At 43.0% G+C, this 18,827-nt stretch overlaps 1 protein-coding gene across 2 annotated transcripts in view; it reads right to left on the reverse strand.

Moving 5' to 3' along the window:
* Positions 1-13,749: 13,749 nt before the first annotated feature.
* The window catches only part of dag1 (dystroglycan 1), a 45,235-nt gene continuing 40,157 nt past the window's right edge, over positions 13,750-18,827 (reverse strand). For both annotated transcript variants that reach the window (XM_054736918.2, XM_054736919.2), the window contains 2 exons: positions 17,880-18,338; positions 13,750-15,821 (listed from right to left, as the gene is read on the reverse strand). In XM_054736918.2, coding sequence (XP_054592893.2) covers positions 13,980-15,821; positions 17,880-18,338 — 2,301 coding nt within the window. In that variant the 3' untranslated portion in view covers positions 13,750-13,979. The remainder of the gene's footprint in view (positions 15,822-17,879; positions 18,339-18,827) is intronic.

Consider the following 18,827-nt stretch of genomic DNA (forward strand, 5'->3'; position numbering starts at 1 on the left):
TGTGTGTGTGTGCGTGTGCGTGCGTGCGTGCGTGTGTGTGTGTGTGTGTGTGTGTGTGTGTGTGTGTGTGTGTGTGTGCGTCCGTGCGTGCGTGCGTGCGTGCGTGTGTGTGTGTGTGTGTGTGTGTGTGTGTGTGTGTGGTTTTAAACCAGCAGTGCTGAACTGTGGAAGTTTGCTGCCTGCAACCCAAAGGGTTCAGATGAAGGCGGCTGGACTTCTTTGGTTTCTTGAAGATGTTTAACTTCTCGTCCGAGGAGCTTTGTTCATTCGAACTGGATTACGGGAGAGTCAAGTTTTTAAGCTGTAGCTGTCTGTTTTTATTTTAACGAGTAGAAACTACTATGGGTATCCCGCCTCTTCATCCACTGATGAGTCGTTAGCCTCTATTGTAGAAGAAGAAGAAAATATCATTTCTATAGCGCCTCTCAAGATAAAAATCACGAGGCGCTTCATTGTGAGGGAGTCGTGTTGATTAGATCCAGTTAGAACAGACAACGCTCCTCGGATTAGAAGCAAAACATCTTCAAGAAACCAAAGAAGTCCAGTTGCCTTCGTTTGAACCCTTTGGATCACCACGACCTGGATGACTGAGAACCTTCCCCAGCATTTCTTCCTGCAGCAAGCAGAATCTAAAAGGAGAATAATCAAATACAAGCACCAAATATTTTCATTTGCAGTCGAGAGATTTGAGAAATGACGGGAATGTCTGCTGGACAAATGCTAATTAGTTCAGATAATCAGAAAACCAGAGGAAAAGGAGCCTGAACTAAGTCTGGGATGTAACTGGAGCTATTTAATACTAACTAAATATAACACAATGATGATTAATAACTCTTTGATTTTTACACCAAATAAATGCATAATCTAATTAGCTTTCTCAATTCATTTGAGTCAATAATAACATCTAGAACATTCCTGAAGACATGTTGTCGTTCTTTTTTAAAACACAGAAATGGTTTTGTTACCTGTTATTGACGCTACAGTTTCGCCGACGGCTGCCGGCTTCTTCAGGCTGACGCTGATGGTGGCGCGTCACTTCCTTCTCCATTTATCTGTGGGCACCATTAGCGTCAGCCTAAGAAGCCGGCAGCCGTCGGCGAAACTGTAGCGTCAATTACAGGTAACAAAACCGTTTCTGTGTTTTAAAAAAGAACGACAACATGGAATTAGAAATAACGCACAGCAAGAACACACCGAAGATTCCTGAAGACATCTCAAAAGGTACCTGCTCGCTGGCGCAAGAGAGTGGCCATGTGTTATAGAGGCCCAAAATCATGATATTGGGATGTTCACCAGAAAATGAAGATGCACCACACTTCCCACGGCTGAGACGGTCATTTTCATGTACATGTGTGGGATGCATGCCCCTGCAAAAAAGATTTTAAAGTGAACCTCCAGCTGGCCTAAAGGAAAAATGGGGGAACAATTAAAGAGTCATTGCTTAGAAAAGTGATAGCATCATCACCATCGTCCATCTGGATACTTACAAGGCGAGTTCTAACGCAACACTCACCTTTAACATCGGTTGGTGCTGCCATGCTGGCCTCTACCACCTGTAGAAATACTCCACACATAGAAACATACGTTCATCTGTTTTCTGTCAGTGTTTCCAGCACATTCTCACACCCAACGCAGCTGAAACTGACAAAGGATGACTGAGTGTTTGTTTCCAACGCGTCGGGAGGCAACTTCCATCCTAACCTTAACGTAGTTTTTCTTTCTAAATTTCCCATTAACCTTGTTTGAGAGGAGCGATGCAACAGGAAACATGCGTGCATGCGCACGTGGGTTAAGGTGAGGATGGGGGTGAGGGTGAGGTTAAATTGCAAGAGGGTAAAGGTCACAATTGGCTAAAATCTCCATTTTACCGCGGCCGTCGGAAAGCGACGCTGTGGTACAGCGCATCGCCTCCCGATGCGTCGGAAACAAACGCTTGGTCAGTTTCAGCCTCTTCGGGAATGAGAATGTGTTGGTGTTTCAGGAATTCTATGGGCCGTTTCAAAAACTCCCCAACTGTGACATCACAAATTACCATAGACCCCCCCCCCCCCCCCAACACACACACACACACACACACACACATACACACACACCTTTTGACGCTGGAGGAGCAGCAGCTCTACTCCACGCTCCTCACCTCATAGCAGCCAATCAGAGAGTGGGTGGGCGTGGCCAGCAGCAGCTTCTTTTCCTGAAGTGACAGAGCTGTGAAACGGTGCATGCTGGAAGGTACTGGACCTGGTGGAATGGCTTCATGTGAGAGGTTGTACCTACCATGTTCCCTTAGAGGCCGGACCCTCTGAAGACAACTCCTGAAACTAGTAAAACCAGCCTGAATGGTTAAAGTTGCAGTTTTACAATTCCTCCTAAAAAACTGAAGGAATTTTTGAATTACAGTGAGAGGAAGTGTGGGTGTGTTGATGTTGGAACCAGTCAGCCAATGGAGCTCAGAATCCTTCAGAACAGCAGGTCTGAATCCCTGAAACAGCTCACAAATCCCACAAACACACAATGTTCAAACCGACCGGAGTGCTTTTGTCCACAGGTGGGGGGTTTATGTGTCTGTCACACCATTCAAATACCTCTGCATGTATGCACGTTTGTGAAGGCTGTTTATTTTCCCATCAATATGCAAAGCATCACAGTTGCACGCAAAGCCTCTTGAGTCATTTGATTGCAGAGATCAGCTCGTACAGCAGACGGCACAGCGCGGTGTGAAGGGATGCAGGAGGGCAAGTTCAGTGTTTTCCAGCTTTAATCCACATTCTTTATGCACCCATGTGCTGTGTGTATGTATGATAATAGGACATCATTAACATATTCATAAAGGCATGAAGGACAGATGGCAGCGTGTACAGCTGAGAAGGAAGAAAGCAGACAGCTTGGATGGAACTTGGACGAGGATGTTCTGTTTGGCCTTTGGATCGATGTCTGAAAATAAACATCTAAACATCCAGGCTTACCAGTGGATTCTCCAGTGCTCAGAATGTTTATGAGGAGTTTAGCAGAAGTCAAAACGAGAGTAAAGCAGAACAAATGGTGCCGTTGGCTAGTTTAAGTTATATTAGAATAAAATCTGAATCATCTTATTTTTAAAAAATCTGAGCTGAAAATGAATGTTTTATCATTTTATCAGAAACCACCAAGTTGTGTCTGGGGTTTGGCATCAGCTGATGAGTAAAAACAACAACAGACTAAGTCAGTTCACTTCCTGAAGATGAATGGGACGTTTGCCCCTCCCCCTTCTGCACATACCTCACGTGCAGAAATTATGAATTCTCAACAGCGGAACAGGAAGTGAAGCAAGAGCCAGGCTAGCTACTTTAGCTAGCACACCAGATTATTGTACGTTTATGTAGCCTGAGCGGAAGTAGCAGAGGTAGGTTAGGGTTGCTCTGGTACTCTGGAGGTGTGGCTTAGGGGCGTGGCCAGAAGAAAGGGCGCTGCAGCTTTGACATGTGTTTTTTCAGACTATAGCTTGCTGGAAGGATTTTTTTTTCCAGGATCATCCACTCCACCTTTTCATTGACATCATAATTCAAAACCTGATCTAACACGTTTTTTATATACATAATGTTTTGGCCGTAGGTTTGAATCTTCTATAACACACTTGGATGATCCTGTCGTAGCTTTCAGCCACCGAACTGCGCTGGACACCCATGAAAGCTCTCAAAAGGTTTCAGAAGCTTTTTTTTTCTCGCACGACAACAAAGCTGAAAAATTACAGCCAGTGTCTGAGAAGATAGCTGCATTTGTTCAAAACATCCACAAGTCTGGGTTCTGCTGGATTAGAGCCAAAGAGAAGAGAAAAGTGGGAGGATTTTCCCAGACAGGAGCTCATTGTTTGCTTTGCAGGAACAACAAAAGGGTAGGTTGGGATGAGAGGAAGAGGAGGGTGAAGAGGATGTCAGAGAGGAAGGGGGGAAGGGGGAGGGGGACTCTATTCACACCCCTCTGCTGGAAGGCACAAGGTCAAGAGCACTCAGAGACAAGATGAGTGATTGGAGATGAGTTAAACCAGAATCGGATCCGTTGAACCTCCTGGGAATCAGAATGTGGCGCCGTTGAGTGTGTCTGTCCGCTTGTTGCAGGAAGATGGACAGATCTGGATCAGCAGGCAGACAGACAGTCACATGAAACCAGATAATAAGGAAAACTGTCTCAGGTCCAATTTGTCCTCGGTGTCGGATGGTGTGTGCTGCACGCCGGCGCCCATGAACACTTCCTGTGGGGGAGGAGGGAGAAGGCTTTCTACAGTTTCACTTGTCATATGGTCCTGACAAGTCATTCATGCATCTATTCAGGGACTTTAATATATTTATTAATACTAAAACAAGGAATCACTGTTTGGTGCAGAAGAAGGCGGCAAAGGGGATGGCAGTCGTCGTGTTGCAGTTTCAAGCAGAATGCTAAATGGTCTGTTTTTGTATAGCACCTTCTTAGGATTCTACAGCCCCCCAAGGCACTTCACAGCACAATCAGTCATTCACCCATTCACACGCTGGTGGTGATGAGCTACGATGTAGCAACAGTTGCCCTAGGGGGCGCTGACAGAGGCGAGGCTGCTGAACACAGGCGCCACCGGTCCTCCGACCAACACCAGCAGGCAAGGTGGGTTATGTGTTTTGCCCAAGGACACTTCAGCAGCATTCTCTGGTGGGAGCCGGGATCAAACCTGCAACCTTCCAATTACTGGACAACCTGCTCCACCTGTCAGTCCACCTGTCAACATGTCCGGTCAGGAGAGCCGAGCAGACAGGCTCACGTGTCGCCATCAGAAGACTGAACGACTGCATTCTAGACTGATGCTCAGTTTATTTCCAGTTTTAAGTCCTGATCCATGTTGCACAGCTTCGACCACGCCGGCAGCCTTCATGTGCAGCAGCGAAACCTTTCCTCCTCTTTGGTAACAGAGCCTGAGAACGCTGGAGCAGATCCAGGAGTTTTTAATCAACCCTCTCCTCACACAGACCCATAACAGAAAAACCCTTGTGACCACGGCCGTTCCTTTTCCTCAAACAGAGCCGAACAGCAGTCGGACGCCACAATCTGCTGCCTTTCATGGCTTTGTTCAATTACTGCAGGAAAAGTGATTCAGTCAGCTGAAATTACATCTTATAAAGTCTGTCACAACTCCAGAGAGAGCTAAGAGTCCATCAGAGGGCAAACTCAGCCGAAAACTGTCTCGTCCTCTTTTCTGTTCACAAAAATCCTGCAGTGCCTGAACCCTGTTCTCATCCGTGTTCAGGAGTTCCAGACCAAAATTATTATTATCATGCCTCAGACACCAGCAGGTGAACGGAGTTAATAATAATAATAATAATAATAATAATAATAATAATAATAATAATAATAATAATAATTGTTGTGCATCAGACACCAGCAGGTGAACGGAGTTAATAATAATAATAATAATAATAATAATAATAATAATAATAATAATAATATTGTTGTGCATCAGACACCAGCAGGTGAACGGAGTTAATAATAATAATAATAATAATAATAATAATAATAATAATATTGTTGTGCATCAGACACCAGCAGGTGAACGGAGTTAATAATAATAATAATAATAATAATAATAATAATAATAATAATAATAATAATAATAATAATAATAATAATAATATTGTTGTGCATCAGACACCAGCAGGTGAATGGAGTTAATAATAATAATAATATTGTTGTGCATCAGACACCAGCAGGTGAGCAGAGTTAATAATAATAATAATAATAATAATAATAATAATAATAATAATAATAATAATAATAGTAATAGTAATAATATTGTCGCACCTCATACACAATCAGGTGAACAGAGTTAATATAATAATAATAATAATAATAATAATAATAATAATAATAATAATAATAATAATAATAATAATAATAATAATAATATTGTCGCACCTCATACACAATCAGGTGAACAGATTTAATATAATAATAATAATAATAATAATAATAATAATAATAATGTTGTGCCTCAGACACAAGCAGGTGAACAGAATTATTAATAATAATAATAATAATAATAATGCTGTGCATCAGACACCAGCAGGTGAGCAGAGTTAATAATAATAATAATAAGAAGAAGAAGAAGAAGAAGAAGAAGAAATAGCGTATTACTACATACTAGAATCAACACTGTTTGCTGTCAGTTGTTAATTCTGAGAATGACAAGCAGATTAGCATATGAAGCTTATATCAATGTATAAATATCCCATAATTTTTTTCATGTTTTATTTTCGTTTATTGACATTGAAATAGAAATACAGAACTAAATTGCTACAAGCCAAAATGAAAAAAGGGACAGAAAGAAGAAAAACTTATGTTATCTGTCCCTTTTAACTAAAATAACATTAATACAAATGAAACAATCATATGATTCTTAAGAAATGTGAACCATATAGTTTCTGGACTGGTTGGCCGACACAACCTCAACCCATGAATTGAAAAAAAAAGAGAGAAAACAAGTTAAAGTTATAGACCTATATACATACATATGCATTCACAGACTTGTTTCCTTTTCCCTTTTTTTTCTTTCTTTTTTCACCCCCTCCCCTCACGCATTTATGCAAAGATGTACGCTTATATGCATCTAATGACCTTTCTCAGTGGCCTAGTGGTAGAGTGTCCGCCCTGAGACTAGGAGATCAGGGGTCGGCTCCTGGTCGGGTCATACCAAAGACTTTGAAAAAATGGGACCCGATGGCTACCTGCTTGACACTCAGCATTAAGGGGTTGGATTGGGGGGTTAAACCACCAAATAGTTCCCGAGCGCAGCTTGTCTGCAGCTCACCGCTCCCCCACGGGATGGGTCAAATGCGGAGAATAAATTTCGCACACACACACACCTGTGTGTGTGACAACTAATGAGCCTTTAACTTTAACTTTATCTATAGAAGTTAATCATTTCATTTTTTTATCTCTTTTTTAAAAGTCAATATTGTTTTTGCATTCTTGATTTCAGTATTTAATTTATTCCACAATTTAACTCCATATATGAACACACAATGTTCCTTTATGAGTATCCTATGTCTAGGTATATTAAATAATTCATGTCCTTTTAAATCATATTTACTATGTCTTTTTGTAAATATATTGTCAAATAGATTGACTCCCATGTTAAAAATACCAATTTCGCAGCAGAAATAAACATGTTTACAGCCTGGTTCCAAAACATGTTTTAGGTTTAATAGATCTAGTTTACACTCATGACAACTCTGAGGGGGGTGAATTTTTTTTGTCACTCTTCTGTTTAAGTGTATTAAAAGCCTAAAGTTCTGTATAATTAATGAGCATCAGACCCACGTGACCGCAGAGCTAGCTCCGTGGAAAGGCCTCAGTAGAGCCTCGGTCTCGCCTGAAAACTGTTCCGTGATTTTCAGTCTCTCAACTTAGACCATTAGTTGTAGCGTTTATGTGTTCTTTATGGATATTATTTGTGCAATTGTTGGACAAAATGACTTGCTGTGGCATTAATTGCACTAATAGAGCGTCCAAGGAGTCTCCACTTCATTTTTTCGGTAAGTAAAATTATATTTAGGTCACGGCCGCTCTTGCACTAGCTGGTTAAACATGTACTGTTTAACCATAAAATTTTAATGTAATAGGGTAAAACCCAGTGCATTTAACATAACGCTGCATTTTTGAAAATGGGTTGAAATGTGACATGTTGGTGGAGCTGGGTTCCGACTATCGGTATGGACTCCCATCCCTCAGCGGCAGCTCGGTGCATCTCTGATCGCAGCGGCACCTGTCTGCTGTGCAGGCTGCCGGCTTGTGGAGCTCTCGGATGGAAACTGATGTTTTCCACCCGGTTCTCCCCAGCGGCAGCTCAACGCATCTCTGATCGCAGCGGCGCCTGTCTGGTGCGTGGCTGCCGGCTTGTGGAGCTCTCGGGAGACCTCTGTGTTCTACCTGGTTCTCCCCAGCGGTCAGCCCGGCGTATCTCTGACTCTGAAGCTCCGGTGTTGTGCACAGTTAACTCCGGTTGTAGCTAGGTTGCAACCTCCGTTAGCTTAGCTCCCACCTCCACGTTAGCTTTGGGTTAGCTTGTGGCTACATTGCTTTAGTTCAACAGGTGTCGTCATTTGATCCCAGCCTTACAGCCTCACCCTCAGCTCCACCTCTTTTCCCTTTTTTGGGATTGTCTGGGCTTGACAGAACCTGTGACACGGTCAAAATGGCGGTGGTGGCCACCTCCCATTTTGGCTTAAAAACTTATTATTGGAGCCTATGGAAATGAATTGCCCAGTATCTAGAGTAGGACCTGGCTGCAGACATCAGCTGGCGTGTCACCGGAAAGAACTTTCAAGTGAGAACAGGATGGGGTGTCATTACTTTTACCGGAAAATCGACGAGTGAAAGACCTCGGCCGGAAGTTGGTCTTTTTTGGTGGCCGCTACATTGTTTTTGTGTTTTTGTTTCAACCATACTCGGCGGGCTTCAAAGAGGAAAGGTAAGGAAGAAATTAACTAATGTTCTTAGTTCTTAAATGTAGGCACTATGACATTTAAAGCTTTACCAGAGAATTATTGCAAAGGCACCGTGTTTCATAGCTAATTGTATCAAGATTAACACGCAGTCTTAAAACTAATGCAAGGAGTTCACAAGCTAACACAAAAGCTAAATCAATAAAGCAATCAGCAATTGTAGCTTAGCTTTAACTTAGCTATTTGATTTTGCTGGTCTCCCTGTTTGTTAAAACAGTTAAAGTAATAATATTAACTTTATATATAATTGAGATATGTAAGTAAGTAAGTAGGTAAGTAAAAGTTTATTTATAGAGCGCCTTTCACAGATATAAATCACAAAGCGCTGTACAACATGATAAAGATCAGGGCAAATACCTCTAACCAATACAAACATCAGAAAAACAATAGCAGTGATAAAGTAGAAAATTAAATCATGAGTATAAACAAAGTGAAGGTGTGAACCCAAACAAAGCCATCTTTTAGAACATTTAGGGACAGAACGCCTGGATGAAAAGGTGAGTTTTTAGATGATTTTTAAAGACCTCTACAGTGTTGGAGAGACGGAGATTTGAAGGAAGACTGTTCCAAAGTCTGGGTGCAACAGTCTGAAAGGCCATGTCCCCTTTGGTTTTCAGTCTGGTTCGAGGAACAGCCAGGAGGTTTTCAGATGTGGATCTAAGGTTCCGAGAGGTGGTGTGTGGGGATAAAAGCTCAGATAGGTAGCTTGGAGCCTGGTTGTTAAGAGCTCTATAGGTCAGGACTAAAACTTTAAACTGTATTCTATATTCTACCGGGAGCCAGTGGAGGGACTGTAAAACTGGAGTGATGAGAGCTCGTCTGCTGGATTTGGTTAGGAGTCTGGCTGCTGCATTTTGGATGGCTTGAAGGCGTGAGAGGGAGGTTTTGCTGAGACCAGTAAAAAGAGTGTTACAGTAGTCCAAGCGTGATGACACAAAGGCATGGATTATTTTTTCCAGATCTGCAGTAGAAACCAGTTTACGGACTTTTGAAATGTTTCCCAGTTGAAAGAAACAAGAGCGGGAGATGGTTTTGACGTGTGAGTCTAAACTTGAAGCTGGATAAAAAAAACTCCCAGGTTTCTAATGTTGGCCTTGGTTGATGGGCAAAAAGAGGCAATTTCTTGCTTGATTTTTGGCTGAAGTTCCGGGGGTGCAGCAATCAGGGTCCCTGTCTTGTTAGCATTGAGGACAAGAAAGTTGCTGGACAGCCAGTTACTGATCTGGGTCAGGCAGAGATATGATATAAAGACCACAATTCCTAATACTGACTTGACTGAAATGTTATTAATCCCCCTTTTTTTTATTAAAAAGCTTAGATTTTCAGAAATTTTTAAGTGGTTTCAATCACTAGTTTTCATACGAAGCATAAGTTGGCTTCCGATTCGGGAAATGGCTAAAGGGCTAATACACCCAAATTTTCTCTCTCTGACCATTTTTAATCTGCCCTAGCTCAAAAACTACAACACATACAGTCTTCAAACCTGTTCTAGATTATTCTAGGCTCATAGCAGAATGCATAAAACATAGTTTGTGATTTGTTAAACCTTTTTCTGATTTGTGAAACTTCAAAAAAGACAGATTTATGCATTTTTTAAGTATCTGGTCCACACTGGAACTAGTCCTGTGCACCCAAAAAAATGTTTTTTCCGGACAATCTTAGCTTTCAATATCTCTAAATATTTTTAAGTAATTTTGTTTAAATGACTGAAAAAAGTACGTAATAACAAATAAAAACTAAAAAAGGAATTGATTTTGCTTCAGAAATGTATGAATAGAAAATGTAACTGTCCATGAACAAACATTCTGAAATAGCAAAAATGAAACTCAACAATGTATTACAACCTTGTATGGCTTTTTGAATATGCACGGCTTTTGAAAACATTTGACAGTGTATGAATTAATCCTTGTGTGCATGTTTTTCAGGTGACAAAGTGTTGGGAAAATGGGAGGGGATGAATCGATATGCAGCGGAGAAAGCCATAAGCAAATTCGTTTCTAACCAAAATAAAATGGTTGTGAAATTAAGTGTTTCTTTTATTGTCTTTCACTCAAAATAATACAGAAATACTATCTAGCTAAATAGTAATCAGCTGTAGTAGTTAAATTCTGTTGCAATGAGCTGCTATGATACACATATAGGACAGTGTTATGGATATTTTTCAACAAATTTTTGTTGCTGGTGAGAGAGGAGTGTTGCTGAAATGTTTTTCACTGCTTCTGGGAGTCCTGTACTTTAGCAATTGGTGTAGGTCAAAAGTTCATCTTGGGCTTAATGAAACTGAATATTTAGCAAGTACTATTTTGCTTGCACATCTCAAAGTCTTAGTTTAATGTGTTATCATTTTTCCCACGTTTTTTTTATTCACTTTACAGCCTTTTATTGTTGTAAATATTATAAACATGTGCTACTGTCATAAAAATTCCCTGTCTGAAGGACAAAGGGATTTACTTTTCAGTTTTCATGCAACGTAGGTAATGACGTTATTTAAAAGTTCGCCAGTCCAGATTTGAAGAGAAAAAAATCCGAAATAAAAAAAAGCTTTTTCCGGTAAGTTGTTTTAAAAAAACGACTTCCTGTGAAAGTAATGACTTCTGGTTAAGGTAATGACCCACTGTATTGTTTTTCTCTTTGATATGTATATGTTTATATACATATCAAAGAGAAAAACAACACGGTATGGTTTTTCTCGTCAAATCCAAACTACTTCCTGCAAAGGTAATGACTTCTGGCGAAGGGAATGACCCGATGTCTTGTTTTACTGGTTACGTCATTTCCGGTAGATGCCATCTGATGTCTGCAGCCAGATGCTTGTGAGCATATATGTCGATGGAAGAACTCTGGAAGCAGTAGAAGAAAACAAACTCTGGCCTGTTTTTATAGCTCTAACTCAGGTAGCTACCTGTAGATGTCTCCAGAATAAAGATGCTGTTTACAGGAGCATTTCCTGCAGTATGTAAAGTGTTCTGCTGCTCAGAGTAAATCCAATGAAATCTTCTCTTCCTTTAAGTGCACAGAGAAGTGCTGATTGACCCAGATCCACCTGTCTCATGAGCATTGCAGCTGAGAGCCTCGTCACATCCTCACAAGCTGCCTCAACCAAACCAGAATCAATTCTCCATTAATCTTCGTCGTGGAGCTGATCTGTTTAGCCGTTTCTGAATCCCGAGACATCTTAGGAACACATTCATCATCGCTTCGCCCTCTCCCAAATTAAACTCTGTCATGGAATATCACAGAGGTGCCAACTGCTTACGTCTAATCAATACTTTATGTCATCGATGCGTGTCGTCTGTATGCAAAGCGAGAGACTTGGCAGAGCTCACGGTGATCTGAGCAGCTGGTCATCAAAGGCTGAACGGGTTTGTAGAAACGTTTCAGGCAGCGGGAAGCTGTCCGGGGAGGTGAGCCGCCCCCACCCCCGTGACTTAAGCTGGGCTGATTCATCAGCTCGAGGAAGCGCCTCCCTGCGAGCATTCGCCAGCATTTGATGGAGCACTATGGCAGGACCAGAACTCGTCACGGTCAGAAAACTCCCAACAGAAGCTGCAAGGACAAGGTGAGTCATGAATGACAGGAGCTTTTAAGGTACCAGTTGGTTTTATTATTACAACTCACACTCCATAAGCAGAAAAGGCCTTGGCATCCTGCAAAAACCAACATCACCCTCCGTATACAAGTCAGTCATGTGAGCCCGCGTGGACCGCTCGCTGAGCGAATCCAACCGCACTTTATTATTGCAAAGGGTCACTTTCAAACAGAGAGATGTGAAAACAACATTTGTGGTTACATAAAGCATGGGTCAGTCACTCGTATAGTGGAGACACACACACACACACAAACAAGAAAAACGCTCATAAACGTGACCCGAAAAAATTAAAAATGTTCATAACTGAATTTAAACTTCTAGGCTAAAATTCTCAAAAATCACTGAAAACTAATGAACTGCATTTCATATAATAATCACACAGTTTGAGTCAAAAAGATGAAAACTCAACTATTTTTTACGGGTTTGAGTGAAAGTTTGTTTCTCTGCTGAGTCGCAGCTACAATCATCCGTCCTCTAAAAGGTGAAAGATCTCCATCAGTTTGTTATCCACGTAACATGTTAGAGCACCGTGCATGGAGTCACACACAGCTGTGGAAAGCCATCATCAACTTTAACTGACTCAAGATGATCAATATAAATGAGAGAATCACTCTAGATAAAATTGTTGGACTTTTGCTTCAAACGCTACAAATTCCCAGTGTTTTATGTTTAGAAGTGAGAAATAAGGCAGAGCAAGTGAATAATACACAATTAAAACATTAAATAAACCTGAAAAGAACTGGAAAATGTTTTTTTTTTTGTTTTTTTTTAAACCAGCACAGGTTAACACATTTTACCTGATCAAACCACCTCCTTTTAGGGTTTCATTTCCCAGCTTCTCTCTAAACGAGTATTTTCGCTAATCCAGGTCAACATAATGAAACTACATCAACTCAACGTAAAGGAACAAATGTTTGCATTCAAATCCAAATCAAAGCATAACAGATGATTAAAGAATCAAAGATAAACACGTCTGGTGAATCTGAGCCCAGAAGATCTGCTGACGGCTCCAGAAGAACCAGGAGGAACTTTTATAAAACTGAGACGGGATTGACATACAAAATCAGGAGTAAAAATCATTCAAGGTTGTTCCAGGGAGGAAATCCCTTCATTCCCCATCCCTGCGCCATCAAAAGTACCAGAAGGATCCATCTGAGCCTCGTGCAGATCTTCAGTGATTTAAAAAACAAACCATAAAACTAAAGTTTATCATCTCTACATCATTTGAAGCTACCTTGTTATTCTCGGCTGGACTAGACAGTGAATAAGAATAGAAACAGACAGCTCGTGTTAAAAGGCAAATCGTTTTGAATCTGAACTAACACACACACACTCTCTGATGTTCTCTGTCGTCTGCAGGGGTCGTTTGAGATTCCTGTGATGTTCTCCTCACACTCAGAATCTCACAGCGTTCTAAAAACACGAGTCACTGCCAGCAGAGGTCTGGTGACAGTTCAGTCTCCTCGTATCGTTTCAAAGCAGGAAAAATCAAGTCAGGCAAAGGTTTCAGTCCAGAAAAAATAAAAATCAATCTTGGGATAATAAGAAAGAAAAATACTATTTTAATCCCGTTTTCAAATCTAAGAAAAGGTTGAAATGCAGAGAAGGGAGCGCCCTCCTCCCAGATGTGATTCTGAGTGGCCGCGTCAAACTGGGTTGGCTTCGGCCGCTGTGGTTGTTGGGCTAGCTTACACGCAGAAGTCCCTCCCAGCTGTTCACGCCAATCATCCCGTCTGTCAGCTGTAAACCCCCACCCACACCAAAGTTCCCTGTAGCTGCTTTTGTACTGTAGCACCTTGTCATCTCTCCCAGACACACCAAAATAGAAACTGTCACAGTTCTTCAGGCATCCTCTTTCCTCCAACCTGTAGGGGAGGGTTGAACAAGTCTTAGGGGGGCACGTAGGGGGGTGGAGATCTGTAGGGAGTCATGTTCTTAGGACGGGAGCCCTTGCCCTCCATGGGAGTGGTGAAGGGAGGTGGTGGCTGATAGGGAGGAGCATTGGGGTCCTCATCTCTCAGAGCCGTGTATTCCCCAAGTAGCTCCTGGTTGAGGGGGGTGGTCTCTGGAGTGGCCATGTTGGGGTATTCAGGGGGAGGAAGGGGGGGCTTTTCCTCCTGGAGTATCAGGGGCATACTGGAGGACGGAGGAGGCTTAGAGTCATCAAGTTCATCTGCAAAGATAATTGGCACACCCTTTTTGATGAAGGTGGCCTGGTCTTCGATGGTGAGCTTGCCTCGTCGTTTCTTCCTGTAGCAAATCATCGCAATGATTCCTGCAATCAACAAGATGGCTGCCACCACCACAGCGGGAATGACTGTGTGAAGGTACACATCATCTGTGCTATGCCGGCTCGATCCCACTCCCGGAACGACTGTGGGAGGTTCTGATAGGTCAATCTCTGCTGGTGGAATGAAGGAATAGGTTCGGCAGCTTGCTCGTCCCTTCACCTTCACGTCCAGTGGTCTGAATTCAGGCTCCATGGCATACCTGAAGGCCTGTGAGGGTCTTCCATCTGCATTGCCAAGGGTCCTGCTCATCGCCACCAGCTGATCTTTGGGACACGGATTGTGTGGGAGGCTGGTGTTTGTCCATTCCACCACAACTGACCCTTTGCTGATGTTTCTTAAGCTCACTGTGCTGCTGTTTCGGTCCCCGAGAACGTACGCCAGCTTTTTAACTAGAAGGATCTTCTTGTGGATGTCATTTGTGACTGAGCGTGGCTCTCCATCAAAGCGAGCTGTGAATATGACGGGGGTTTTGTCATTGAGGGGCCAGCGGTTTACACGGACCTCAAAAGCATCAACAGCATTGAGGCCACCTTTGTCAGCTGCTTGCATGAAGTACTCATGTTTCCCAATGTGCTGGACATCCGGCAGTCCATAGAGGAGTTGGCTGGTGGTGTTGAAGAGGATCCAGGATTTGCCTTCGACTGCTTCGTTGTTGTTCTGCCTTAGAGTGAGACTCAGTTTATCTGTTGTTCCATCCTCTTTGTCAAAGAATGTATCAGATGGGATCTTTACTTCAAAGTAGGTTCCCACCAGTGCATTGACCTGGTCGATGGGGTTTCTCAGGACTGGTGGCTCATTGTACGGGTCTGGGATGACACCAGATGATGGAGTGGTGGTGCTGCGGGGCGGCTTGGGCGTCTTGGGAGGCTTGGGAGGCTTGAGTGTGGGCTTTCCTGGGACTGGGGTCGTTCGGATTTTTTTCCCTGGGGACTTTTGGGTTGTGGTGGACAATGTGGGCGTGGCTTCAACATGTCTAGACCAGGTCACGGTTGGGCCAATAGAAACAGTGCTGGTGGTCTCCAGAACTTTTATTGGAGGAGACGGTCCCAGTGTAGGTGTGTGGGCAATAGGATCACGGACTCTGATTGTAGGCTTGACTGGAAGGGGGACGGGGCCTCTCACAGGGGGAGCAGAACTTTCTGTGGGTGCAGCAATAGATGGAGAGGAGAGTGTTGGAATGATTCTCACTGGTGGCTCCACCACTGTGGTTGGAGGGACCGCTGCCAAAGCAGGTGTTGGAGTGTTGTTCAGCTGTCGCCTCACCCGCTTCGGGACATGGGGCTTCTTGTTGGCTATGTGCCAGCCCACCACAGGGAACCCCAGCTTGGCAGACATTGCACCTTCTTTGGCAGGACCCTGGACATTGTTAATATTGGGAACTGAGTTCTGGTCCAGTGAGCAGCCAAGCTTCCATGACAGCAGTGCGCCATTCTCCACCACCTGAAATGACAGACATCACACAGTCACAAACCAAGACCGAAGCAGACTACCAGGGTGGAGAACCTGTGGCCCCTGTTGTGTCCTTTTTATTCAGACAGCAGGCAGAAGACATTCAGCTGTTTCAGACTCAAGCCACTTTCACAGAGAGTACGAACAGATGCGGTCCGGTTCGCGTGAGATCAAAACACATGTAGTGCATTTACACGGGACCACGGTGACATGCGGGTCGGTGAAGTGTCCAAGTCACAGTGTTGATAGCTCATGTTGTTTCTACCACATTCTAGACTGTTTAGATCGTACCGTTCTAACAGAAGTTACAGTGTCTGTATAAACCAAATCATGTCAGATTCTACTTATCTGTTCTGTGGGGTAAACCAAGGCTCTATTTTGGGTCCACTGTTGTTTCTGCTGTACATATACCCTCTTTGACAGATACTTGATTCTTTTCATAATGTCTCTTTTCACCTATATGCAGATGATATTCAGCTGCACTCTCCTTTAAGGATTCTATCCATCCATCCATTTTCTGAACCCGCTTTGTCCATGCAGGGTTGCGGGGAGGGGGCTGGTGCCCATCTCCAGTTCAATCAGGCGGGGTACACCCTGGACAGAGAGCCAGTCCATCGCAGCCTTTAAGAATTCTGAGTCCTACAAACTGTCTGAATTACTAGAGTGTCTATCAGCGATCACCAGCTGGCTAGAAGATAACTTCCTTCAGTTAAACTTTGAAAAGACTGAATGTCTGATCATTGCCCCTGAGAGCATGGTTCCCCTGATTAGTCTAAAACTTGGTCATTTATCCTCTGCCGTCAAGACAAACTTAAGGACTTTGGGTGTTATTTTTGACCAATCAATGTCTCTTGAAGGTCATTCAAAAACGTTGGTCCAAAACTGGTTTTATCATTTAAGAAATATCTCCAAACTGCGAAGGCTGGTGTCAAAACGTGAACTTGAAATGGTTCTCCATGCCTTTATCTCCTCCCGTCTAGATCATTGTAACACACTCTTCACATGTTTTAACAAAAAAGCCCTTGACCGCCTTCAGTTGGTCCAGAACTCTGCAGCGAGGCTCCTAACTGCAGCAAACAGAAGAGCTCACATCACTCCTATTCTGACGTCTCTGCACTGGTTACCCGTTAACTTCAGAGTTCATTTTAGAATCCTGACTATAACCTTCAGGGCTCTACATGGTCAAGCTCCTCCCTATATTACTGAACTGTTAAAGCCTTATGCTCCAACCTGAGCCCTCAGGTCCACACACCAGAACCTTCTAGAAGTTCCAAAGACCAGATTCAAAAGCCGAGGTGATCGCTCCTTCCAGACTGTTGCACCCCGACTCTGGAATGATCTTCCTATATCCTTATGTAGTTTTTACAGTCTGGACACTTTTAAAAAAACAGCTAAAGACCCTTTTATTTAAAGCTGCTTTTACCTAAATCTTTTATTTTCTTATTTTTAAATCAAATTTTTAATCTTTCATCTGTTTATGAAAATTTATAATTTTATGACTTTACTTTTTCTGATGTTAATCTAATTCTGTTTTGAGAGCATTTTGATTTTATTATGTTAACCTGTTTATGATTTTATGACTTTGTTTTATTTTGTTTTGATCTATGTGAAGCACTTAGTGATTCTATGTCTGTGATAAAAGTGCTACACAAATAAAATGTACTTACTTACTTACAAGAACATCTGTTAAGATTTCTAATCCTCACAGAGAAACTTTCCAGAGACATTCAGCACATGAACAGCTGTCGGTCTGAAGCAAACACAAACCGGACTGCAACAGTTCTGTACTCGGTGTGAATGAGTCATTTTTGATGGTTTTAAGGATTTTTTTCATTTGACTATGAATGGATGAAGCTCCATGCTGCTGCATCTCTGCTCTCCCTAACGTTAGCCAAGAGTCCAGCTCTCTAATTAAGCTACAACTTAAGATGTGTTGACCACATCATCTAAAGTTCCTCTGTTTTTTACCTGATGAGAAAAAAACTATGCATTATTTTTCTGTCCGGATTAATAAAACCGTTCTGAAATTTTGTTCCCACACTAGCTTACCTTTTTGGCATTGCCAGGCCCAGCCATGAACGCAGACATGTCAAACAGCTTGTTGTTGACCACAGGGAGCATCTTCATGTGCTGGAGATCAACCCCAGAGAAGCTTCTCATGTGATCCAGCAGCTCCACCCTCTGCTCAGAGCTCATTTTGGTCAGGTCAGCATCCAGAATCACAGTGAGGATGGTGACCGGCTCTTCGCCTTCACAAAACAACGGCTGGACGTGGTCATCCACAGCAGCTTGGCTGGACAGCAGTTGAGCAGAATCAAGATCCAGGTGGTCTTCAGGGTGCACTTCAATGGGAAACACCTCTGAGGTTGTGGCTTTAGTGTGGTTGGAGATGGTTACAGAGATGTAGAAGACTCCTTTATCCTCCTCCAAAGGAAGACCCTGCAGGATTCTGCTGCTGGCGTCCCAGTGCAGCCAGGATGGGAGGGAGTCCTTCCCCATCTCCGAGACCTGGAACAGAAACCACACACCAGGAGTCAAACGGTGCTCCCAAAGACTCACCGTTTACACGATCACCAGTGTTAATTAAAGGTAGTTAATGATTCTTGGTTTGTAGTGACTGATCCACAGCATTCAAACTGATTCAAGATCAGTTATAAGCTTCACTTTTTACTGGGTTGTTTCTGTGTAGCAGGTGCATGTGAGTGCTGCTGGGCCTTGATGTCAGAGGAACCTGCAGCCATAGACACCCCCCCCCCCCCCCTACACACACACACACACACACACACACAAACCCTTATGTAAACAGTCAAAGGCAGAGACAGGAACTGGGATTTCCACTCAAGTACATTTTAAAGAAGTTGGCCAATTACGTGGCTGGTAGGGGGCTGATGGAGCGAAAAGGATCCTGTTTGTGTGTGTGTGTGTGTGTGTGTGTGGGGGGGGGGGGGGGGGGGGATACATGCTGCCCCCCTTAGTCTGCAGCTAACAACTCCTACT

Source organism: Nothobranchius furzeri, chromosome 3 (genome assembly GCF_043380555.1).
Source record: "Nothobranchius furzeri strain GRZ-AD chromosome 3, NfurGRZ-RIMD1, whole genome shotgun sequence".
Classification (NCBI taxonomy): Eukaryota; Metazoa; Chordata; class Actinopteri; order Cyprinodontiformes; family Nothobranchiidae; genus Nothobranchius; species Nothobranchius furzeri.